Raw genomic sequence first — 19,792 nt, forward strand, 5'->3', positions numbered from 1 at the left:
ACCACCTAGCGCATTATTTTAAAGCAAACCAGTTGCCATATAATTTAATCTTTAAACAATTGAGTGTGTATATAAAATAAGGACTTTTAAATATATATATAACCACAATACAAGTAACATACCTAAAAAATATATTCCTTTATCATCAAGTAGAAAATATAGTTATTAATACATTGTTGAATGGCAATTTTATAGAAAAGCTAACCTATATCACCAGCTATTTTTTCACAATTGAATATGAAAATGAAACAATCTAAATAAACTTCAATATACTTTATTTATACATAATTATTGAAATGACACTCTGCACATATCTTCTATATGATTTTTTTAAAGATCTTATTTATTTATTTTTTTAAAGGGAAGGGAGAAAGAGAGGGAGAGAAACATCAATGTATGGGTTGCCTCTCACATGCCCCCAACCAGGGACCTGGCCTGTAACCCAGGTATGTGCCCTGACTGGGAATCGAACCAGCGACCCTTTGGTTCACAGGCCATACTCAATCCACTGAGCCACACCAGCCAGGGCTCTCCTATATAATTTTTAATAACTTTCTTTGATATGATAAACTGTATAGCATTCACCTATGTGCAATTGTACACAACAGGTTTTGCAAATATATCTAATTTTGCTGCACTTTCCTTTGGAAGAGCATACTCTACATGTCCTAGTGGGATTCTTCTTTATGCCCGTGACTATTTTTCTAAAACATGGTCTTTTAGTTTTTCTGAAAGCCTGAAAGGTGAATCTTTGTAAGGAGCTCTTTTAGAGGTACCGAAAGAAGTGCCAGGTTCTATGCTACATTCATTTGAATCATGGGTTATCCATTTCCTAGCAACTTCAAGTAGAAATTGTTTGTATCTCATGTTATTTTGTGGATCACTAAGTTCAACAGTTACACCAGAAATATTTGTATAACCCTCCAAGGTTGGTGTAATGTCATTTTCTGTCCAGTCTTCTTCAAAATCACTTCCACTATCAAATTCTATCACATTTCTTTTTTGCCATCTTGGTGGTCTAATATCAGATTCTTAACTATCTTCCAACAGACTATGATCTTCCACATCACTGCTATGTACTTCAAAGTCACTCGGACAATCAGAAAAAGCGTCTGCATATAATTCATTGAAAAATTCTTCACCATTGCAATGCGCCATATTTGAAATTTTTGCAGTACTAAAATTGTGATAAAACCGAGAATATCTAGAAAAAAATTTTTTATAATAAACACAATTGAACACGATTAAGAAAACTTTTACAAAATCCTATATTACTCTCACTTTTAAGAATTGTATAAGCTAATGCAAGTGCAAACGTTATCGGTCAACAACATGTGAGTTGAAAACACGAGTTTTTATGTGACTGGTTAACAATGTTGTTAAAATAGTATAAAGGAAGACAGCACTTTTTCTGGGAGTGTACACAAACCTTATGAGAAAGTAAGAACTCACCAGGTTCTGATGAGAAATGTGTTAAACTTTTAATCTGTTTTTTACTGTGGGTATATTTCTGCTCACTTTTCACCCTGAGAAAGGGTCTAAAACTCAACTGTTTGTAATCCAGGTGAGACTCGAACCCACAATCCCTGGTTTAGGAGGCCAATGCCTTATCCATTAGGCCTCTGGGGCTGGCAGGTAGTGTGTCGCAATAGCCTAAGACCAGTCTCTCAATCATCTCTCCTCGTGTTTGCTGTAGATTATACACAGTTCTCTGGTTCTATCCCAGCCTTTCCCCCGCCCCTCCACTTCGACATTCGGTCCGCACTTCCTCTCAGATCTTTTGCACTCCCGAATATACTTGGCTAGAAGGGGACTGCGCAGGTGCAGACCGGGCCCAAAGACCTGGGGCGGCAGGCATTAACGTTGGATTGGGATACTATCCTCACTTAGGGTACAAGAACTGAGGGGATAAATCTCTGAAGAATCCTTTCCGCCTCCTTTTAGGAGAATCCGGGTCCAGGGATAACTAGCAGCAGGAAGGTATTTGCTAATCCAACTTGTAGGAGCCAGAGGAGGGAGGGCCAGTCAGACGCTTGGAAAAAGTGCAGGTCTTTGTCTCCATCTTACTCCCCACATTGCCCCTTAGACCCAAAGTGTTACCTGACCCCCAGTCTCCACAGTTTTTAGCAGAGCCCAATAGCCTTATGTCTTTGCCCTCAGGACTCTGCATAACCGCTCTGTACCTGCCCCGCTAGCTCAGAAGCAGAACATGAGACTAATATCATGAGAGAACCCAGCGTTTACTTTCCTACCACAAGATGGGTGTTCTTTCCCATCTTTAAAATGTTTATCTCAGTGACATTTTTCTTATTCATATTCCACATGGTCCTAGAGAAGACCCCCAGCTGCGCCGACCATGGGGTGCCATTCTCCCAGAGTTTACACTGCTGGGGGAAGTTCTCATCACTTTGGTCATTCGCTTAGCCAGAATCCCTTGGAGAGAATACTCTTCATATTTAAATTTTAATATATACATTCACATAATTTAAGGGTACACTCTCAGTGCAAAAAATCAAAATAATGTATTAAAATTTTGTAAACATACTCTTATTGAAGTAAATATATGTAACATTAAATTTGCCATTTTAACCATTTTTAAATGTACAATTCAGTGGCATCAATTACAGTCACAATATTGTGCAACCATTACCACTATTTCCAAAGCTCTTTCATCACAATAATCTCTTACATTTTAAAATGCACTCTAGAGCAACTCCCCTACTCGACGCCCCACCCCCACCCCGGCAACAGTCCAAACGCTCGTCTGTCACAGTTTTCTTCGCCTGAACTGTATTTCATGTAAACAATTCCCAGTGGATTCAGGGTCCGCAGTCGTTTCGCTGTCTCCCTCAGCGTGGGTCCCCGCGGTGCTGTCAGAGTCTGGTTCTAGACCCGCGTAGGGAACTGCCCCCAGAGGACACAGGGAACTGTTCTGAGAGGAGGAAAATTTTAAGCACAAGGAGAAAAACCAACCTCAGCAGCGACCACGAAGGGACTTGAACCCTCAATCTTCTGATCCGGAATCAGACGCCTTATCCATTAGGCCACGCGGCCCTGTACTCAAGAAAAGAGCTCTACAGCTTTTACCGTAAAGCTTGTCTAGGCGCCTGCGTGGTACGCATTAATGTGTGTCCTCAGTGGATAGGAGCTGTGCTCCCCCCACACCCCTTCGGACTCTGTGTGGGCGGGACTCCGAGCTGGGCTACTCCACTCAATTTAGCTGAGCCGGTGATGACGGCCCACGTGCTCCTGTAGTTGCGAATTCGAGACCCTGTCTGGCATCCTAGTCCCCTCCTGCCCGGAGAGGTCCCTTCAGATCTCCTTCCTCCTGTGCTCCCAACCCGCATTGGATCAGGAGCTGCCCACCGCTCCCCCCACCACTGTGTTTTCCCTGTCACAGCACCGCTAAACCTGCAATGCTGTGTTCTAGTCCTGTGGCCCCAGACTGGATTCCGACGGTCGTGAAAGCAGAGGTCAAGTCTGCTTTTCCACTGCTCAACGTGCAGGTGGGCTGAGAGAGCGATATTTACCCAAAGTTGCCCCTTCCCAGGACATCCCTCCCAGCCTAGCCCATTCTGGGTTCCTTAGTCTCGGATGCTGCCCACCCCCCCACCCCCATTTCCCACAGGCCCGGTATCTGGTTCCCAGGGGCACAAATGTGCCTTTACAAAATGCCAGGCACTTTGCATACATTATCTTACTTACTGTCCCACCCCCCCTGAGAGTAGGTCCTATTCACGTGTGCAGCGATCAACAGATGTTTATTGCATGCCAGCTGAGCCCAGCACCCTGCTGTGATGCCCCATTTCTCAGCAAGGTAACTGAGAAGTGGATGGAGTCAGTGGTGGCACTGGGGTGTGTCCACCCACTGTCAGCACTGACTGGGTGGCTGCAGGAAGAGCCGGCGCCTCAGCGAACTGCGGATCTCCAGGCAGGCTTTGCGGTACTCATCGCAGTCAGGACCCAACACATCCAGCTCACACACCTGACGATTGACCTGCAAGGACCACACTCAGCCTGTGCCAGGTTTCCTGGTGCCCAGCCTGGCACCCAGTGTATTGTAAGGAGAGCTGCCTAGATATCTTTGGGCCTCACAGGGCCCCAAAGGACTAGCCATGAGTCCCCCCGCTCTTGTCAGATAGTCCCTCCATCCAGCATGAAAGGCTCCCCATCCAGCTAGTTCCCCCTCCAGCCAGACCAGCTGCATTCCACCCCAGCTTCAATCTGAGGGGCTTCAGTTCCCTGCCAACCTGCAAAACTATTCAAACAAGCCAATCACCTCTTCCTGCAGGAACCAGGGGATACACTACCCCCTTACTACAAAGCCTGCACCCCACAACCCCTGCTGGTTCACTCTGTTTTTTAGTGCAACCCCAAGTGTCCCTGCCTGGTGTGCAGTGTACTCTCCCCAGGCTGTGAGTACATGACCAATAACTGCTGTGGTCATCAAGTGTTCAGCTGCAAAGGATTAATCTAGCCTCGCTTCGCTTGTTGCCAACCCAGATCTCCCAAACGCACCTCAGTCAGCAGCTCTAGGAAGTCTCCCCCAGGGGTAGCTCTGAGGACCTCCACCAGCGTCTGGATAAAGTCTGAACCCTTCTCATCCCGATAAGCTACACAGCCTAGGACAGGGCACCAGGGCCAGAGCGTCAGACTCTGGCAGACCAGCTGCCTTCCAACCGCCACGGTGCCTATTGATGGTGAAAGTGGGGTGGCAAGTAGACAGGACCCCAGGAAGTCAGGCAGGGGAATGTAGCAGAGAGAGGGAACTTCCTGTTTCTAAAACAAGTTGTTGCTCTATATTTGCTGAGTGAATATATAATGGTTCAAACATTCACTGTAAGCATACTCTGTGCTAGGCACTGGGCAGAGCCCTGAGACAGGCAGAATTGCCCTGCCCTCATGAAACTTATAGCTTGGAGGGAATGATGCAGGAACAGCGCTTAGCACAGTCAGCCCACAATGCATGCTCACCAGCAATATTACTATTATTAATAATAAACATAAAAGGAAAATGGCCTAATTGCAACCAGATGGGTATTCCTGTGCCACACATGTCGAGCCCCAGCTGCCTCTAAAGCCACTCCAGACCTCCAGCCAGGACGCTGGGCCCTGTATAATGGGGATTCATGATGACCCATCCCCTTACCCTCAGCAGCTGCATAGACCATTAGGATGTCTGCTTGGTCACAGCTCCATGGAGTGGGGCCCCTGAAGGAGGTGCCTGCAAGAGGGGATCAACTTCATTTACCCAGCATCCCAGGACTCCACAAGCCCCAGGGTCTCCCTGAGTCTGGTTCAAGGGCAGCACAAGGTAGTGGAAAGAGTGCAGAGCAGGAAAGAGAAACCAGAGTTCAAATCTCAGCCCTGCTACTTACCAGCTGTGTGACCTCAGAAAAGCTATTTCACGGTCCTGACTCCAGGATTGTTTCAAGGTGCAATTAGGGGAGAAGCCCTTGATTTTCAAAGGCCTTTGTGGTTTAAGATGGTTTTTCTTCCCACCCTCTTGGCAAAGAGAGGACAGTGGCAGCAGCACCCCAGCTCAGAGCCATGGAAATGTACTCTATAGACAGCTCCCCACAACCAGCCCTGCCCAAGCCCAAGCTTCAAAAGGAACACAGACCCACCTTGGGCATCTGCATAGATCTGAAGGACATCGGCATGGGAGGGGGTAGCTGGTGCTGCCCGCAGCCAGCGCCAGAACCAGGGGAGAGCTGTGGGTCCCATGCCAGCATCCCTGTGTCCTGGAAAAGGATGGGACAGGCAGATTCTTTCATTCAGCAGATACCTGGAGGTGCCTCCAAGGGTCCAGATCCCAGCCTCCAGCACTCTAGGCAGGCCTGCCAAGTTGGAAACATTCTGAGCACCAAATGAAAAGTGCTGAGAGTAAAGTACTCAAGTTCATAGACTTGACCTCTAGGAAACACTGGAAGAGGGGGCAGGAAAAGGGCTAGTACTCAGGCTTCTGGGAGGTGAACTGGGTGAGGAAATCTAGGGCAGGACAAGCCAGGCTGGAGGCCAGGACCCGGCTGAGCCTCCAGGGAGGGCCCCAGACCCCACTCACTCCCACGGCAAGCCTGAAGCAGGAAGATCTTGGGGCAGCCCCGCAGGGCCCCACAGCAGCTCAGCTCCTGCACCAGGGCCTCTGGCTGTACTTCTTGCCCATCAGCCCCCAGCAGCTGCCCTTGAGGCCCCCCATGAGCCATCAGGGCCACAAGAGCACAGCTCACAGGGCTCCTGCAGGTGTCCAGCTGCTTCCGGAACTGGGCCAGCTCCTCCCGGAAAGCCTGACATGGAAACAAAATTGAGGCCTGGGCCATAGCCACTGCCTCTCCAGTACCTGGAGGCCCTCCAGGTAGGCTTCTCCAGCTCCCACCCACCCTACATTCCACCTCCTGCCAGCCTCAGGACCAGGAAGGAAGTCCTCCTAACCCCTGCTGCAAGGCCTGGCATGTTCATCGGAGGTAATGTGGTTGGTTCTGCAAGTGGTTCTCTGGCACCAAAAAGTTAAGAGGTATGAGGGGAGGGCAGTGAGCTGATGGGATTCTGGGGAGGAACCTGAGACCCTTCCAGGAAAAAGACTAAGGGTCCAACTAGATAGCAGAGAAACAGCCAGCCTGAGAAGCCAAAGGGGCCCTGGAGACTGGGCTTCCGGAGGCAGGGAAGTGGATTCCCAATGCATGCAGCAGGGAGGATGGAGGCTAGATTTGAGGCTGCACTTCTTGCCCACCATGGGTGAGAGGCCCAGGAGAGTGCCCAGGATTCTGGGGGAGGGAGTGCCTTCCTTTAGAACACCACCAGAAGTTCTGGGCTTCTGCTCACCTGGGCTGTAGGGTCTGTCCTTAGGGTGGTCTCAAAGCCCAGGGTCTGGCACAGGTCCCCCAGTGCATCCACATCATGCTGGGCCCCAGGGCGGCCCCGGATCACAGCTAGGAGGAGGGCGGCTCTGCGCCCAGACAAGTCATACTGAGCACTGGGGCTGGGTTCTGGCTACAAACAAGTTACGGTGCATTAAAAGTGGTCTGAGGACCTTTCATTTCCCTGCCGCCCCCACCTCGGGTCTCCCTGAGCCTCTGCCCCACTTGCCACTGCTGCCAGATGGCTGAACACTCTCTCCTGCCCACTTACCTCAGGCGCCCAGGGCTCCATGTCCCCCAGGCACAGTGCCCCCCGCAAGGAGCTCCGAAAGACTGGGCAGTAAGTGGCCCCTGAGGACTCTTCAGCTGTCCTGCAGAAGACCTGGGGAGGACGGGGCCAGAGGACCCTCAAGGGGCTGTTCCACGGGAGCATGGTAGGAAGAGAACCAGGACCCTAGCTCCAAGGAATGACTAGGCCAGACTCATAGCTACTACAGTCTCTTTGGGGTCTCCTGCCAGCTGGAGGGATGAGAAGACAAATGAAAGAAGCGGGCACAAGAGGGATTATATTTCAGGCTCAGGGTCATAGGCTTCCCTGGACATGAATTGTACAGTGACCATACCACTAACCAGAACCTTTCAGGGGAAGGCACCAGTCTGGAGAGAGCTGAGGAGCAGAGCTGGGTCCACCTCTCAGCTGCAGGATTACCCAGGGCCACTCAGCCATCCACTGAAAACTTTGGGTGTGGAAACCAGACCTGAATCACTCCCAACCCTGCCCTCCAGGGACCTGCAGTCTGAGGGAACAGTCACTACCTGGATGTGTGTGAACTGGGGTGGGTAGAAGTGGAAGCATCGACTCAGAGAGCATGAGCAAGGCATTCACTGACCTTCCAGGACTGTATAAGGCTGATGGCGACAAGGAGGCCATGGCAAGCAGAGGGAAGAGCTGGGGCAAAGGCACAGAGATGTGAAGATGTTGGAGTGTCTAGGGGATCCTGAGTGGGTGTGAGGAGAGGCACGGGTCGGGGGTGAAAGGCCGGGCCGTAAGCCTGACACCACACACATACACAATGTATTGTAGAATATTGTTGTCGAATGAATGGGTGGGAAGCCATGTGAGTGAATCCAACTGTGTAACAGGCTTAAGGGAGGTGACTGGCACAGCCCCCTCCCTGGGACTCCCCATCTGGGGCCCCCACCTCTGTCAGCTGCTGCAGCAGGGACCAGTGAGGACAGCGGCCACAGATTTCACCCAGGCTAGTGAGGAAGGCTCCAGGATTGGGGATAGCTGGGTGGAAAAGTACAGTATTGGCCTGGAAGGAGGGTTTCGGCCTCCTGCCCACCCACCCCTAATTTGCCCTGTCCCACAGTGAGGATGCCTGCCCAGCCACTCACCCCCAGGAGCACTTGAGAGCAGAAGGAAGACTTTGGGGCAGCCCCGCAGGGCCCCACAGCCACTCAGCTCCCGAACCAACTTCTGTGGCTGCCTCAGCTGCCCACTGGGGGCCAGCAAGGCAACTAGGACACAGCCCAGAGGGGCCCTGTGGGCAATCAGCTGCTCCTGGAACCCAATCAATTCCTCAAGGAAGTCCTAGGACAAGAATGAAGGGCAGGCCTGGGTCTGGGGAGGCCCCATGTGGGGTTGAGAGTGGAGGCAGTAGGTAGGCTAGGACTCACCTGGACCGAGGCCTCCCTCCTCCAGCAGCTCTCAAAGCCCAGGATCTGGAACACGCCCTCCAGGATAGCCACTGTAGAGGCTGGTACCTCAGGGCTGCTGAGTGTCAGAGCCACCCTTGGACCCTGCAAGCTGTACTTGCCCTGGGGAGGCAAGGCCAAAGTTGGGCTTGGTGCGGCTCAGCTGGGAGCCGAGTGGGCTGGGCCAGGCAGTAGCTCCCACTACCTTTCTTCCCAGACTCTCTTGAGTATCTGCCATCTGCGCAGCCACCCGCAGCGTCCCGGACACCAGGAAGGCCATGGGTGCCAGGTGGGTGCTTCCTCTGAGCATAGAGCTCACCCAATGCCTTGGGTCCCAATCCTTGCCCTCTCCCTGATCTCTGACCTATCAGCTGTTTATGAGCTGAGCCGGACTCTGCTCCCTCCCTTGGATCCTTGGGTCCTGGGCCCCACTCCCTGCTGTTCCTTGGGTGCAGCAGGCTACTTCCTGACTGGCATTGACATGCCCCTGCCTGAGCCAGGAGCCTGTGCCCAATCCTATTCTTAGCTCCTGGGTCACTTCTTATCTGATCTCATTATACCCGAGTATCTCCCTTCGGAGCCAGCAATCAGCATCAAAAAAGTTGGTGCACTGCTCCTGCCACCTGTCACCCCTACTCACTCATGCAAGGTGCCCACATACATGCACACAGCAGCCTCAAGCATAAAGTACAGGGAGTGAAGGGTACTATCCCAGAGGTAGAAACCCGTAAGCAGAGTCAGCTGTCCATGGTGAGACCCCGGTTGCTGCAACTGGGAAGTGCAGCAACCTCAAGGGGAAGCAAGTGTTAAATGGGGGCCTGGCTGAGGAAAGGCCCAGGGAGCAGAGGCTGGCACACAGACCAGGGAACGGAACATCTCGTCTCAGCCAGCCCCAGCACTCAATCGAGTCTGCTGAGGCCACCACCACAGGGAGCTCTGCCATGAGCCCAGCAGCTACATGCAGGCCCCACACTGGGCACAGGAGTGGTAAGTTGTCAAAGGCTATGTGAGGAATGGGGGCAGGATCCACTTTGATTCAGCAGCCCTCTCTCCCTAATGGATCTGAACATACCATCGCCCTGACCAGTCACCCTGTCTATAAGCCTGTTTCCTCATTTCACCAATGGGGAGAAACAGAGTGCCTGGCAAAGACCCCCAAGTCCTGCTCAGCTGTGATAGGGAGGTATGCTACTGGCTCTCATCCTGAGCTGTCCCTGGCCAACACAGGATCAGAGTCCCAAGGCTCATGGCTGTCCTTCAGGGCCCAGCCCACCTGGAAGTCAAGGGGACTACCAGGTCAGGAGACCAAGGGGTTCAAATTCTAGATTCCCCCACCCAGCTAACAGAACAGCCTGGAGAAAGTTTTTAAATTTTTTTATTTTTGAGAGGGGAAGAGGAGAAAGATATTGTATGCCCAACCAACTGAGCCACATCAGTGAGGGCAGTTTCCATGTTTATTGAAACCCTTTTGCTACCCTTTAGAGGCAGGCTGGGCTGAGCTCCTTTGGAGAACCTGTGGGCATCCCTGTGAATGCCAGTCTGCAGGCGATGCAGACATAGAATGCAGTGCCTAAGGGGTCAGTGACAAATCACTGACAGAGTGCTCGTGTTAAGTACCATAAACTCCATGTGTCTGGAGGTGAGCGTGAAAGGAGTTTCCACTAGCTTGTTCTCAGTCTGCACAGTAGACCTCCAGTCCCCAGAGCCACCACTAGCCTCAGCAGAGGATGGCTCTCAAGGGGGGAAGCAGTGGAGATCAGGGCCAGGCAACTTCCGTGTTGCCAGGACAGGGCAGAGTGGTCAGGGCCTGGAAATGAGAGGGGGTGGAGGCCTGATAGCCCTTTAGGCCCCACCCAGGAACCTAGATCCTCACAGGTGTGGGTTGACTGTCCTTCCTAGAGCCTGTGAGCACCCTAGTGGTCAAAGCCTGTCCTCCACCCCTGCAGGAAGGCACAGGTTAGCAGGACAAAAGGCCTGGCCCATGGACCCAGCCAAGAAGGTGGGGAACAAATAGCCACTGAGCAAACAAGGTTGAGGGGAGGACCCCAGGCCCTGCGGGAGTCCTCACACTTCCGTGCTACCTCAGCCTTTCTCCCAAAATAAAGCCACCTGCCAGGAAAGTGCTGGGGCCCTAGGACGCCAAATGACAAGAGAAACTCCCAGGGCAGGAAGAATGGCCATGAGGTCATAGGGGGTTTCCATTACTTGGGAGTGATGACCAGGTTCTGGGGCACAGCAGAGCACGCAGTGGGGGTTGTGGCCACAGAAGGTGGCAGCAAAGGAGGTGGTCATCTTGCTGCTCCGCCTCCCAGGTGATCCCTCCAGCCCTTACCCCATCTCTCACCCCACGGGTTGGGCCGTCTTGGCATGCAGGCTCTGGTGGGCGATGAGGTGGGCGCGCTGCTTGAAGCTCTTGTCACACTCGCCGCAACCAAAGGGCCGCTCACCAGTGTGCACGCGCCGGTGGTCCAGCAGGTAGGAGCGCAGTGAGAAGCTCTTGCCGCAGTCGCTGCAGCCGAAGGGCTTCTCACCAGTGTGGATGCGCTGGTGGTCTGCCAGGTAGGCGCTGCGGCTGAAGCTCTTGCCGCACGCGGAGCAGTTAAAGGGCTTCTGTCCCGTGTGCACACCCTGGTGGCGCACCAGGTCCGAGGAGCTGCGGAAGCTCTTTTCACACTCCTGGCACTTGTGTGGCTTCTCACCTGTGTGCGTGCGCTGGTGGCGCGCCAGATCTGAGCCCCAGCGGAAGCGCTTGCCACACTGGCCACAGCTGTGTGGCTTCTCGGCTGCCAGGTCCCGAAACTGGCGCCTCCGTGTGGGCGGCCGTCCCTGCCTTGATCCGGCCACCAGCTCCAAGTGCACCCCTGGCCGGGCCTCATTCTCCCAGGACTCAGACTCCTCAGGGTTCCAGGCCACAGTCACATCGTTGCCCTCCTGGCCTGGGAGCACCCTCACTGCCTCCTCCAGCCCGGATGGCCCCCTTTGGCTCTTGAGCTCCAAACCTGCAAGCGGAGAGGAGGGGGCCTCTTCAGTCCCATCTGGTCTGGGCTCAGAGCTGATACTAGGTAGAAACAGGGCTCAGTGGCAAGCGCCTTGGCTATGAGATTCTGAAAGTCCTGTGCGGGACAGACCCAAGCCTCAGTTTCCTCGTCCATAAAATGGGGACATGATAAAAGGCTGGCAGAGAAAACAGTGCAGAGGCAGAAGGCAGAGGCAAGGAGTCTGCTCATCCTGCCCCAACGGCACCTACTAATTACACACCTGACCACTCTAGGCCTCCCTTCCACCCTGGGGTCCAACACCCCACTCTCTGAACCCTGGCTATTCAAACTCCAAAACTGAATAGATTAAGGTAAAGTTTGTAAATGATCCAAACTCTCACTATTCATTATCAGAAACTGAGGAACCACATGGGTTCAGCTACTGTAGTTCCTCTCACTACACAAGTTCTTACCTTATTAAATCAACAACAGAGCTGGATCTAGAAGGATCCTAGCCCACCCCATTGAGTTGGGTGAGTTAAATGAGATGATCCCCAACAGTGCTCAGAAAGGCCCTGGCCTGGAGAGGGACCTGGAGTGAGGCCTCTAATGCACTGGGCCCAGGCCTCGGTGCACCGTATGTGTTTTCACTGTCAGCACCTCTTAAAAGGGCAGCCTGGGGGGCCTTGTGACCACCGTTCGGACGAGTCCCAGCTCTGTCACCTTGGTGTCTGTTGATCTGACTCTCAGGTCCCTTGTCTATAAAATGTGGACAACACTTTTATGCACCAGGCTGTGAGAATCACCTGACAAAATGTCCATACAAATGCTCAGCACAGTGCTACCATGTTGTTAGCACCCATCATATTTTAATACATGTTCACAGCCAAAGAAAAGTTAATATTAACACAGAAAAAGAAATCAGCCAGGGCTCTTGAAGAGAGCTGGGGAAGGTCTACTTTGGAGCCAGCTGAGAGGGAGTGAGGAGGAGACTGAGGATTCCAGCAGGATGTGCAAAGGAATGTGGCCTGCCTGGGCCCTCTCTCTGCTGCTAGGGCTCCCCAAGGAGGCTGCTGCCTCCAGCTCAAAGGAACCAGGATCCCAAGGGTAGCACCTACTGCTTACCTAGGGCAGCGTTTCGGGAGTTTTCCCGCTTTATGTCCCAGAAATGATCCCGCTGAGCAGGGTCCAGGGACCCCCATTCTTCCTGGGAGAAATAGAAGGGAATATCTCCAAATGTTACAGGTCCCTGAAATGAGAGAGAAACCCTACTCAGGGATGCTTCGCTCATAACTCCCCAGGCAGCCACAGGTGGGGAGAGGAAGAAGGTTGGGATGTGGACCAGGATGGGCCCAGGCAGGAGCAGGGTGAACGGAAGAGGTGCTGATGGCCTCAGAGGGAACAAAGGGACAGGTAACTCACATGAACCTCAGAGGCAAAGCAGGCATTCGTTTTCGGTTTGATACTCCCCTTTTTAAAAGCAGGAAGCTGGACTGAAAGAAAAGAACAAGCCTCAGAGAGGCCAGCTCTTTCTCTTAGGAATGAGAAAGCCCACATACTCTTCTGTGCACATGCACGTACATACATGCACATACATGCACAAGCTTCATGGAGCAAGTACCCTTCCTGCTACTCTTAGGGCAATGCCCGGGAAGGAACCAGGCCTCTGCCCATCCACTCTGCAGCCTACCAGCTTACTCACCACCATGGCTGTGCTGCTCCCAAGGTACAGGTGACTGGTTTTGTGCCCCCGCCTTTGGAGGAGGTCTCTTGGCCTGGGATCCCTGGACTGCAGCCTCAGGTTCCACCTCCTCTGAGGGCACATCCTGTGCAGGAACCACAACATGCTCATCAGCACCAAGACCAGACAGGGGAGACAGAATTTAATTCCTGGGAAGGAGACATAGGACATATCCCTTAGGAGGCTGAAGTTTGGGGAGAAATCAACATAGGGTCCCAGCAAAGTCCAGAGGAGAATGTGATACCAAGCATTGCCATGTGCCCTGATCAAGCACAAGGCAAGAACCAACCCCCAAAGGATAGAATCATATAGCCATTTAGCAAGTGAGAGCAGGGGAAGACCTTCCTGTGACGGCCAGAACCCTATACCCCAGTCACTTATTAGGGCATCCACAGATGCTTCCAGTGTCAAGGACCCAACACCCCACAAGACAGCAGGGCTCACATGTACAGCTCTACCTTCTCATGCCCCCTCTGGGGCTCTCACTATGCACCTCACTATAACCCCAATGCCTGGCCTAGAGCAGAACATGAATAAACATTTGCAGAGCCTGTGTGGAGCTAAAACCTGCCTTCCTGAGACAGGCCCACTTTGGTCCTGCTCTGTCCTCCAAAGCCACCATAAAGAAAGCAGATTCGGACTTCTGGCCAAGATGGAGGCTTAGACGGACACGCTAGGTCTCCCTCTACAACTATAGTGGAATACAACTACTTTAAAACAAAGGATAACTAGAAATTCCAGAAAATAAAGCTACACGGAAGCCCAACATATGAAGTTATAAACCAGCGGTGCCATTTGGGCAGGTAAGAGTTAAAGAAGGCAAAGCTGTTTGCGGAGCGGCGGGGCGGGGCGGCGAAAAATCCTGGAGGTAATCAAGCCCCTGGCGTGTGCGACTCCAATCAAGCCCCTGGCGTGCGCGACTCCGGGCGCTGGGGAGAGCAGCCGCAGCATCGCCTTGAACAGTGAGGCCCAGGGGGGCGGGAGGACGGATCCCGGTCTCCTAGCTGAATAACTGTGTGAATCCATCTTGGACCCCCGCCCCCACAGAAAGCACCACAGGGCGGCGAAATAGGTCGCGGACAGGCAGGCGCCGGCGGTCGCTGATTTGTGACGCGTACACAGGCACTGCCCCCGACAGCCGGCCCAGGAAAACAAAACGCATCTGTCAAAATGAGGCAGGCAACTATAGAGATCCCGGTAACACAACTCACCAGGCAGCAGATAGAGAACCTGACAGATGAACAGATAAGAAACCTGTCAGAGGCTCAGTTCTGGGCCATTGTTATCAGGTGGCTTACAGAATTCACAAAAGAGCAGGAAAAAGATATGAAAGAAGCGAAAAACTTTCATAACGAAAGGAACAAAACCACATACGAGACAGATGGTGAGGAATCCAGAGCCCATTTCAACAAACTGGAATATGGAGAAGGAACAAGCAGTCAACCAATGCAGCGAGAGGAAATGGCAAGCAACAATGAGAGGATCAGAAACCTCTGGGACAGCTATAAAAGGCCCAACATAAGAATCATTGGTTTGCCAGAGAATGAGGAAGATGAACTAGAACTTGAAAAATTGAGTGAAAATATAATAAAGGAGAACTTCCCAGACTTGGGGAAGGGAATAGACTTGCAGATCCAGGAAGCAAGGAGAGTTCCCAAGAGACTGGACCCAGGGAGAACCACTCCAAGACACATTATAATCAAAATGTCAAAAATTAAAGATAAAGAGAGAATCTTAAAAGCAGCAAGAGAGAAGAAAAGAATTATGTACAAAGGGGTCCCAATTAGACTATCAGCTGACTTCTCAAGGGAAACCCTACAGACAAGAAGGGACTGGCAAGAAATATTCAAAATAATGAAAATCCAAAACCTACAACCACGAATACTCTATCCAGCGAAATTGTCATTCAGAATAGAAGGACAGAGAAAGTGTTTCCAGGACAAAATAAAACTGAAAGAGTTCATTAGATCCAAACCACTGTTATATGAGAAGTTACAGGGACTGGTTTAAAAAACAGAAGCTAGGGAGATGAAACAAAGGCAAACGAAACAGGCAACGAGAGTGGAAAAGGAACTGTGGGTAAGCGAAACATAGTGGGGGGAGGCCAACAGGGAGGGGGAGTGGGGAGAGGGAGGGAGATGATATAGGAATTGGGGATCATGGTAGGAGGGAATGGAATAGACGGAGAGAGGTTGGGAGGAACTGTAAGCACAACTAATGGACATAATCTAAAAGGGGGGGACAACTGGAGGGAGGGGGCCACCGGGTGGAGGGGAGCAGAGGGAAGGGAAAGGGGCACAAATGTAATATTTTAATCAATAAAACACATTAAATCTGGAAAAAAAAAAAAAAAAAAAAAAAAGAAAGGTGAGGGTAACTGGAGGGTGTTCCAGATAGACCAACAAACATTTAAGAGAAGAGGGAGACTAATAAGTAAATATAAAAAAGAATAAATATTCTCAGGTCAACTAGGAAACTTCTCAGAGAGAATATAACCTTTTACACATACTCGAAAGGTGTAAGGGATGTAGGGAGTGGCAAAAAAAAATAATTTACTTCCCTAGAACAAAGAGTCATAATTAGATATAATTAGAAGGAATTTCAGATTGATTAATGTGACAGAAAAATTTTGCTGCCTGTGAGAGGCATTTATAGGTGGGGAATGTCTCCTACAGAGTTAGAATAAAGAACTTCTATTACAAACAATAAATAAAAAAACTCGACTGAGTTAAGTATTAAATATAGGAAATAGTCTCACACTCATAGGGAACAGTGTTGCACAGGCAAGATTAAGAATTATCTGTTCTACTTGATCATTTTAGTTTTCTATGGATCTGTTTTTTTTTTTTTTTTTCTGTTTCTGGAATCTTAGTATTGCAAATGCTGTGGTGCTAAGATACTAAAAACCCATAAAATAAAATAAATAGTACGAGAAAAAAAAAAAAAAAAAAAAAAGAAAGCAGATTCATTTGGATAGTGTCTTTCAGATAGGCAACACCTGCTATGACATGCTCCTGTGAATGTTCTCTCTGGCTCTGAGTGCCCATCACCCCTGGGAGACTCATGTGGGAGAGGCCCCTCACCTGCGGCCATGCTTTCACTGGCTGCTTCTGCAGGTCCTCCACCAAGGCAACGGCTTCCTCGCCACTCCCTGGGTATCGCTCCCGCACCCAGTTCTGGACACCCACAGGCAGCACACTCAGGAACTGCTCCAGCACCAGCAGCTCCAAGATTTGCTCTTTGGTGCGCAGCTCAGGTCGCAGCCAGCGGCAGCATAGCTCCCATAGCTGGCTGAAGGCCTCATGGGGCCCACCCACATCCCTGTAGCAGAACTGCCGAAAGCGCTGGCGGCAGGCCTCAGAATCCCTGCTGTCCTCTTGCTGGGCAGAGTCCTGATCCCAGGAGGAATCTTCCACCTTCACAATCAGAAGCCCTTCTCCCTCTCCTGGGGCCTGGTTCTGAGGCTCCAAGGGGTCTGCCATTCCCCTGGCCTAAGGGTCAGGGTTGGTGGACCTCAACCCAGGAGCCTGCTCTTCAGTCTCCCAGAGGGATTCCCTGTGGCAGCTGGGCCAGCATCTGGACTCCTAGGGAAAGAGCAAAATAGCAGGAATAGGGGAGGTAAAGGAGCAAACACCAGATTGGAGGGACATCCAGGGACTTTAGCTTCTATCCTTTACTGGCTCTGAGGCCTTTTTTAGCCTCTCCAGTAATGCCTTGCTCATGTGACACTCTCTCCTACCAACACAGACAGGTCCGTAGCCCCTTATCCTCAGCTCCAAAATCCAAAACTCCCAGGTTTTTACCATCTGGCCTACTAATATGAGCATGTTTGTAATCTCCATTTATCCCATTTAATGTAAATGTTTGTATGTTTTGTGGCATAAATATTAATGTATTTGTTCGGTTTGTAAAAACTCCATCGAGCTGTCCTTACTATGCATATTTCTGTATACGTATTATACTTCAATTAAAAAAATAACAATTAACATATTTGATTATTGAGTGTTGCTCTTGATTCTTCTGGCAGGGGTTATCTGATATACCATGTGTACTGTATTATCTTTCTCAAATTTGAAAACTTATTTTTCCAATTGAATTTATCATGGTGATGTTGGTTAATAAAATTATACAGGTTTCAGGTATACAATTCTACAATACATTATCTATACAGTGTTTACCAATCCAAGTCAAGCCTCCTTTCATCACCGTTTACACCCCTTTACCTTCTTCTACCTCCTCCCACCAGTACCACCACCCCGCACCCTACCTCCCCTCTGGCATTCACCATACTGCTGTCTGTCCAGGAGTCTTCTTTTTTTTCTTTGCTTAATCCCCCACAGCCCTGGCTGGTTTGGCTCAGTGGATTGAGCGTCGGCCTGCGAGCTAAGTGTCGCTGGTTCGATCTTCCAGTCAGGGCACATCAGAGAAGGAAAACTCTGACTCCAAAAAACCTCCGCTGCCTTGCGGCATACCTCTTCAGGGGAAAGGCTAAGGGAGTAAACCCCGACAGAAAATCCGGAGCCGGAGTCCCTAAGGCGGTTTGACGTTGTGGTCAACACCGGCAACTCCTGCGGCGCACCTGAAGCCAAGCTGTATTGACTCCGTCCTTCCCTTGGACACTTCAGCTGCGAAGAGAGGGGGGGTCTCCTGCATGGGCAACAGCAGACCCTCCATATCACCCTGCCCAGGCTCTGTAGCTTCAGCTTCACTGGAGAGGACACTCCAGCGTCATCGCAAGATGTCGATTCAACACGGGAGGAGACAGATACCGTGTCACTCCCGAGTCGGACTGCACAGCCATTCTCAGCGGTGCAGATAGACTCTTAAGAAGCTACACCATCGTCTCTCGAGACGGACGGCTGCCGACGACGGAATGACGACGGAATCCCTTCACCCTTTTCAGCCAGCTCCCAACACCCTCTCTCCTGACAGCTGTCAGTCTGTTCTCTGTATCCATGAGTCTCAAATTTATAAACTTCTAAACTCCAATCACAGGTGGCCCAGGCGTGTCAGCGATGGGCTCACAGACACCAGACGCCATCCTAAGCCATTTATACACAGGTACACATGAATGTATGGCATGTATTTATATCTTACATTGCTACTCTTCACAGAAGTCCTGAAAAGTGTGTATTTTGGAACTTTGTTTTTTGTTTCTACAAATAAGTGACAGGAACCACTGTAATAAAAAGAGAGATTCACACAATACAAAAATACATAAAAAAAGACTCTCTCCATTCCACGATGCAGTGCACCCTCAACAGTCTGATATTTGACCTCCCAGACCCTTCCTGTGCATTTCTAAAAATGTTCCTATAGAAATAGAAAAAAACGTGTTTTTTTTTTGTTTTCACATAAGTGAGGCCTTATTGCACAAACTTTTGTAATATGCTTTTCCACCTAACAATGCTTCATTAGCTGCTCTAGAAGATTTCGCGGTTTGGATAAATTTGTTTCTGAACCAGTACCCGAGTAAGTCATTCAGGTTGGTTCCAATGCTTTCCACTACTGCACACTACGCAGTTTATTCCTTTTTTAAATTTATTTTAGGGAGAGAGGAAGGGAGAGGGAGAAAAGGAGAAGAGAGAGAAAGGGAGATAAAGAGAGAAACAGAGATTTGTTGTTCCACGTATTTATGCGCTCATTGGTTGCTTCTTCTATGTGCCCTGACTGGGGATCAAACCTGCAACCTTGGCGTAGTCGGACAACACTCTAACCAACTTAACTACCCGGCCAGGGCAAGCACTTTATTTTTGTACTCCTTACACCCCTCCAAGATATGCGCTCCATTCTCATCCTCTAGTGACCGAGGACGCTACGCTCGGAGAGGGCCAGGGACTCACCGGGGTCGCTCGGCAAGACGTGCGCGGCGAGCGGGAAGGCGGACCCGGCCGGAGCCCCGTGCTCGGTCCCCAGCAGCCTCGCCTGCGAGGAGCTGCGAGGCAGCGGGGTGGGGTGCCGGCACATGCGCCCGGGATCCCCCAAGCACTTCTCAGCGGTGCGCGCCACCTTCGGCCTGTGCCTGAGAGAGCCAACCGCACCCGCCCAAACACCCACGCTCAACCTCACAGTCCGGAGGTCCCTACCGCTGGCCCCGCCCCCGGGCCAAACACCTCCTACGCCCGCCCAGGCGTTCACAGTTCCGCCGCCAGATCCGGCACCGGAAGTTCAGCGGGAGCTCTCCGGAAAATGACATAGCGCATGCGCCTCTCTAAGCACTGGGAACTACATTCCCCAGAAGGCTGTTCTCCCATTGAGCTTGTCTAAGCTTTGACGGATGACCAGTGAACTGGAAGAATTTCCAGGGCTGACCAATCAGAAGACAGCAATACCATGCGCGTCAACACCCGTGCCCGTGGGGTGTGCTCTGCATCTAGACTCGCTCTGTACTTCCTCTTGGTTTGTCCTTTGGATGTCTGTGGTGCTCTAGCTTTTGGTGAGCAAGCCGCTTCACTGGCAATGCAGACTAGTCAGGCGCGCGGAGCCTCCTGCGGCTATTCTCCGTCCCCTCGCGTCGG

At 51.1% G+C, this 19,792-nt stretch overlaps 2 protein-coding genes and 1 non-coding gene across 5 annotated transcripts; all 3 read right to left on the reverse strand.

Moving 5' to 3' along the window:
- Positions 1–2,981: 2,981 nt before the first annotated feature.
- Positions 2,982–3,054, reverse strand: TRNAR-CCG (transfer RNA arginine (anticodon CCG)). Its single transcript has one exon. It is a non-coding gene; the product is annotated as a tRNA-Arg (tRNA).
- Positions 3,055–3,744: 690 nt separating this feature from the next.
- Positions 3,745–9,031, reverse strand: LOC150009380 (caspase-14-like). 2 transcript variants are annotated; one of them, XM_090277135.1, is made up of 11 exons: positions 8,761–9,031; positions 8,538–8,678; positions 8,256–8,421; positions 8,060–8,148; positions 7,129–7,239; positions 6,823–6,990; positions 6,065–6,287; positions 5,628–5,744; positions 5,150–5,224; positions 4,519–4,622; positions 3,745–3,997 (listed from the first exon to the last, which is right to left on the reverse strand). In XM_090277135.1, the coding sequence occupies exons 1-11, from the start codon at positions 8,863–8,865 to the stop codon at positions 3,872–3,874; spliced, it is 1,425 nt and encodes a 474-aa protein (XP_090133261.1). In that variant the 5' UTR covers positions 8,866–9,031; the 3' UTR covers positions 3,745–3,871. The 2 variants fall into 2 exon arrangements, with proteins under 2 accessions (XP_090133261.1, XP_090133260.1); XM_090277134.1 differs by having other exon boundaries at positions 8,256–8,451.
- Positions 9,032–9,913: 882 nt separating this feature from the next.
- On the reverse strand, positions 9,914–19,425 carry ZNF213 (zinc finger protein 213). Of its 2 annotated transcripts, none has more exons than XM_090277137.1 (6): positions 19,118–19,425; positions 16,358–16,858; positions 13,236–13,359; positions 12,956–13,026; positions 12,659–12,740; positions 9,914–11,554 (listed from the first exon to the last, which is right to left on the reverse strand). In XM_090277137.1, exons 2-6 carry the CDS (start codon positions 16,754–16,756, stop codon positions 10,896–10,898), a joined length of 1,335 nt encoding a protein of 444 aa, XP_090133263.1. In that variant the 5' UTR covers positions 16,757–16,858; positions 19,118–19,425; the 3' UTR covers positions 9,914–10,895. The 2 variants fall into 2 exon arrangements, with proteins under 2 accessions (XP_090133263.1, XP_090133262.1); XM_090277136.1 differs by having other exon boundaries at positions 12,659–12,782; positions 19,118–19,423.
- Between the last annotated feature and the right edge of the window lie 367 nt (positions 19,426–19,792).

Source organism: Furipterus horrens, unplaced genomic scaffold, assembly GCF_987537825.1.
Source record: "Furipterus horrens unplaced genomic scaffold, mFurHor1.1.pri manual_scaffold_5, whole genome shotgun sequence".
Lineage (NCBI taxonomy): Eukaryota > Metazoa > Chordata > Mammalia > Chiroptera > Furipteridae > Furipterus > Furipterus horrens.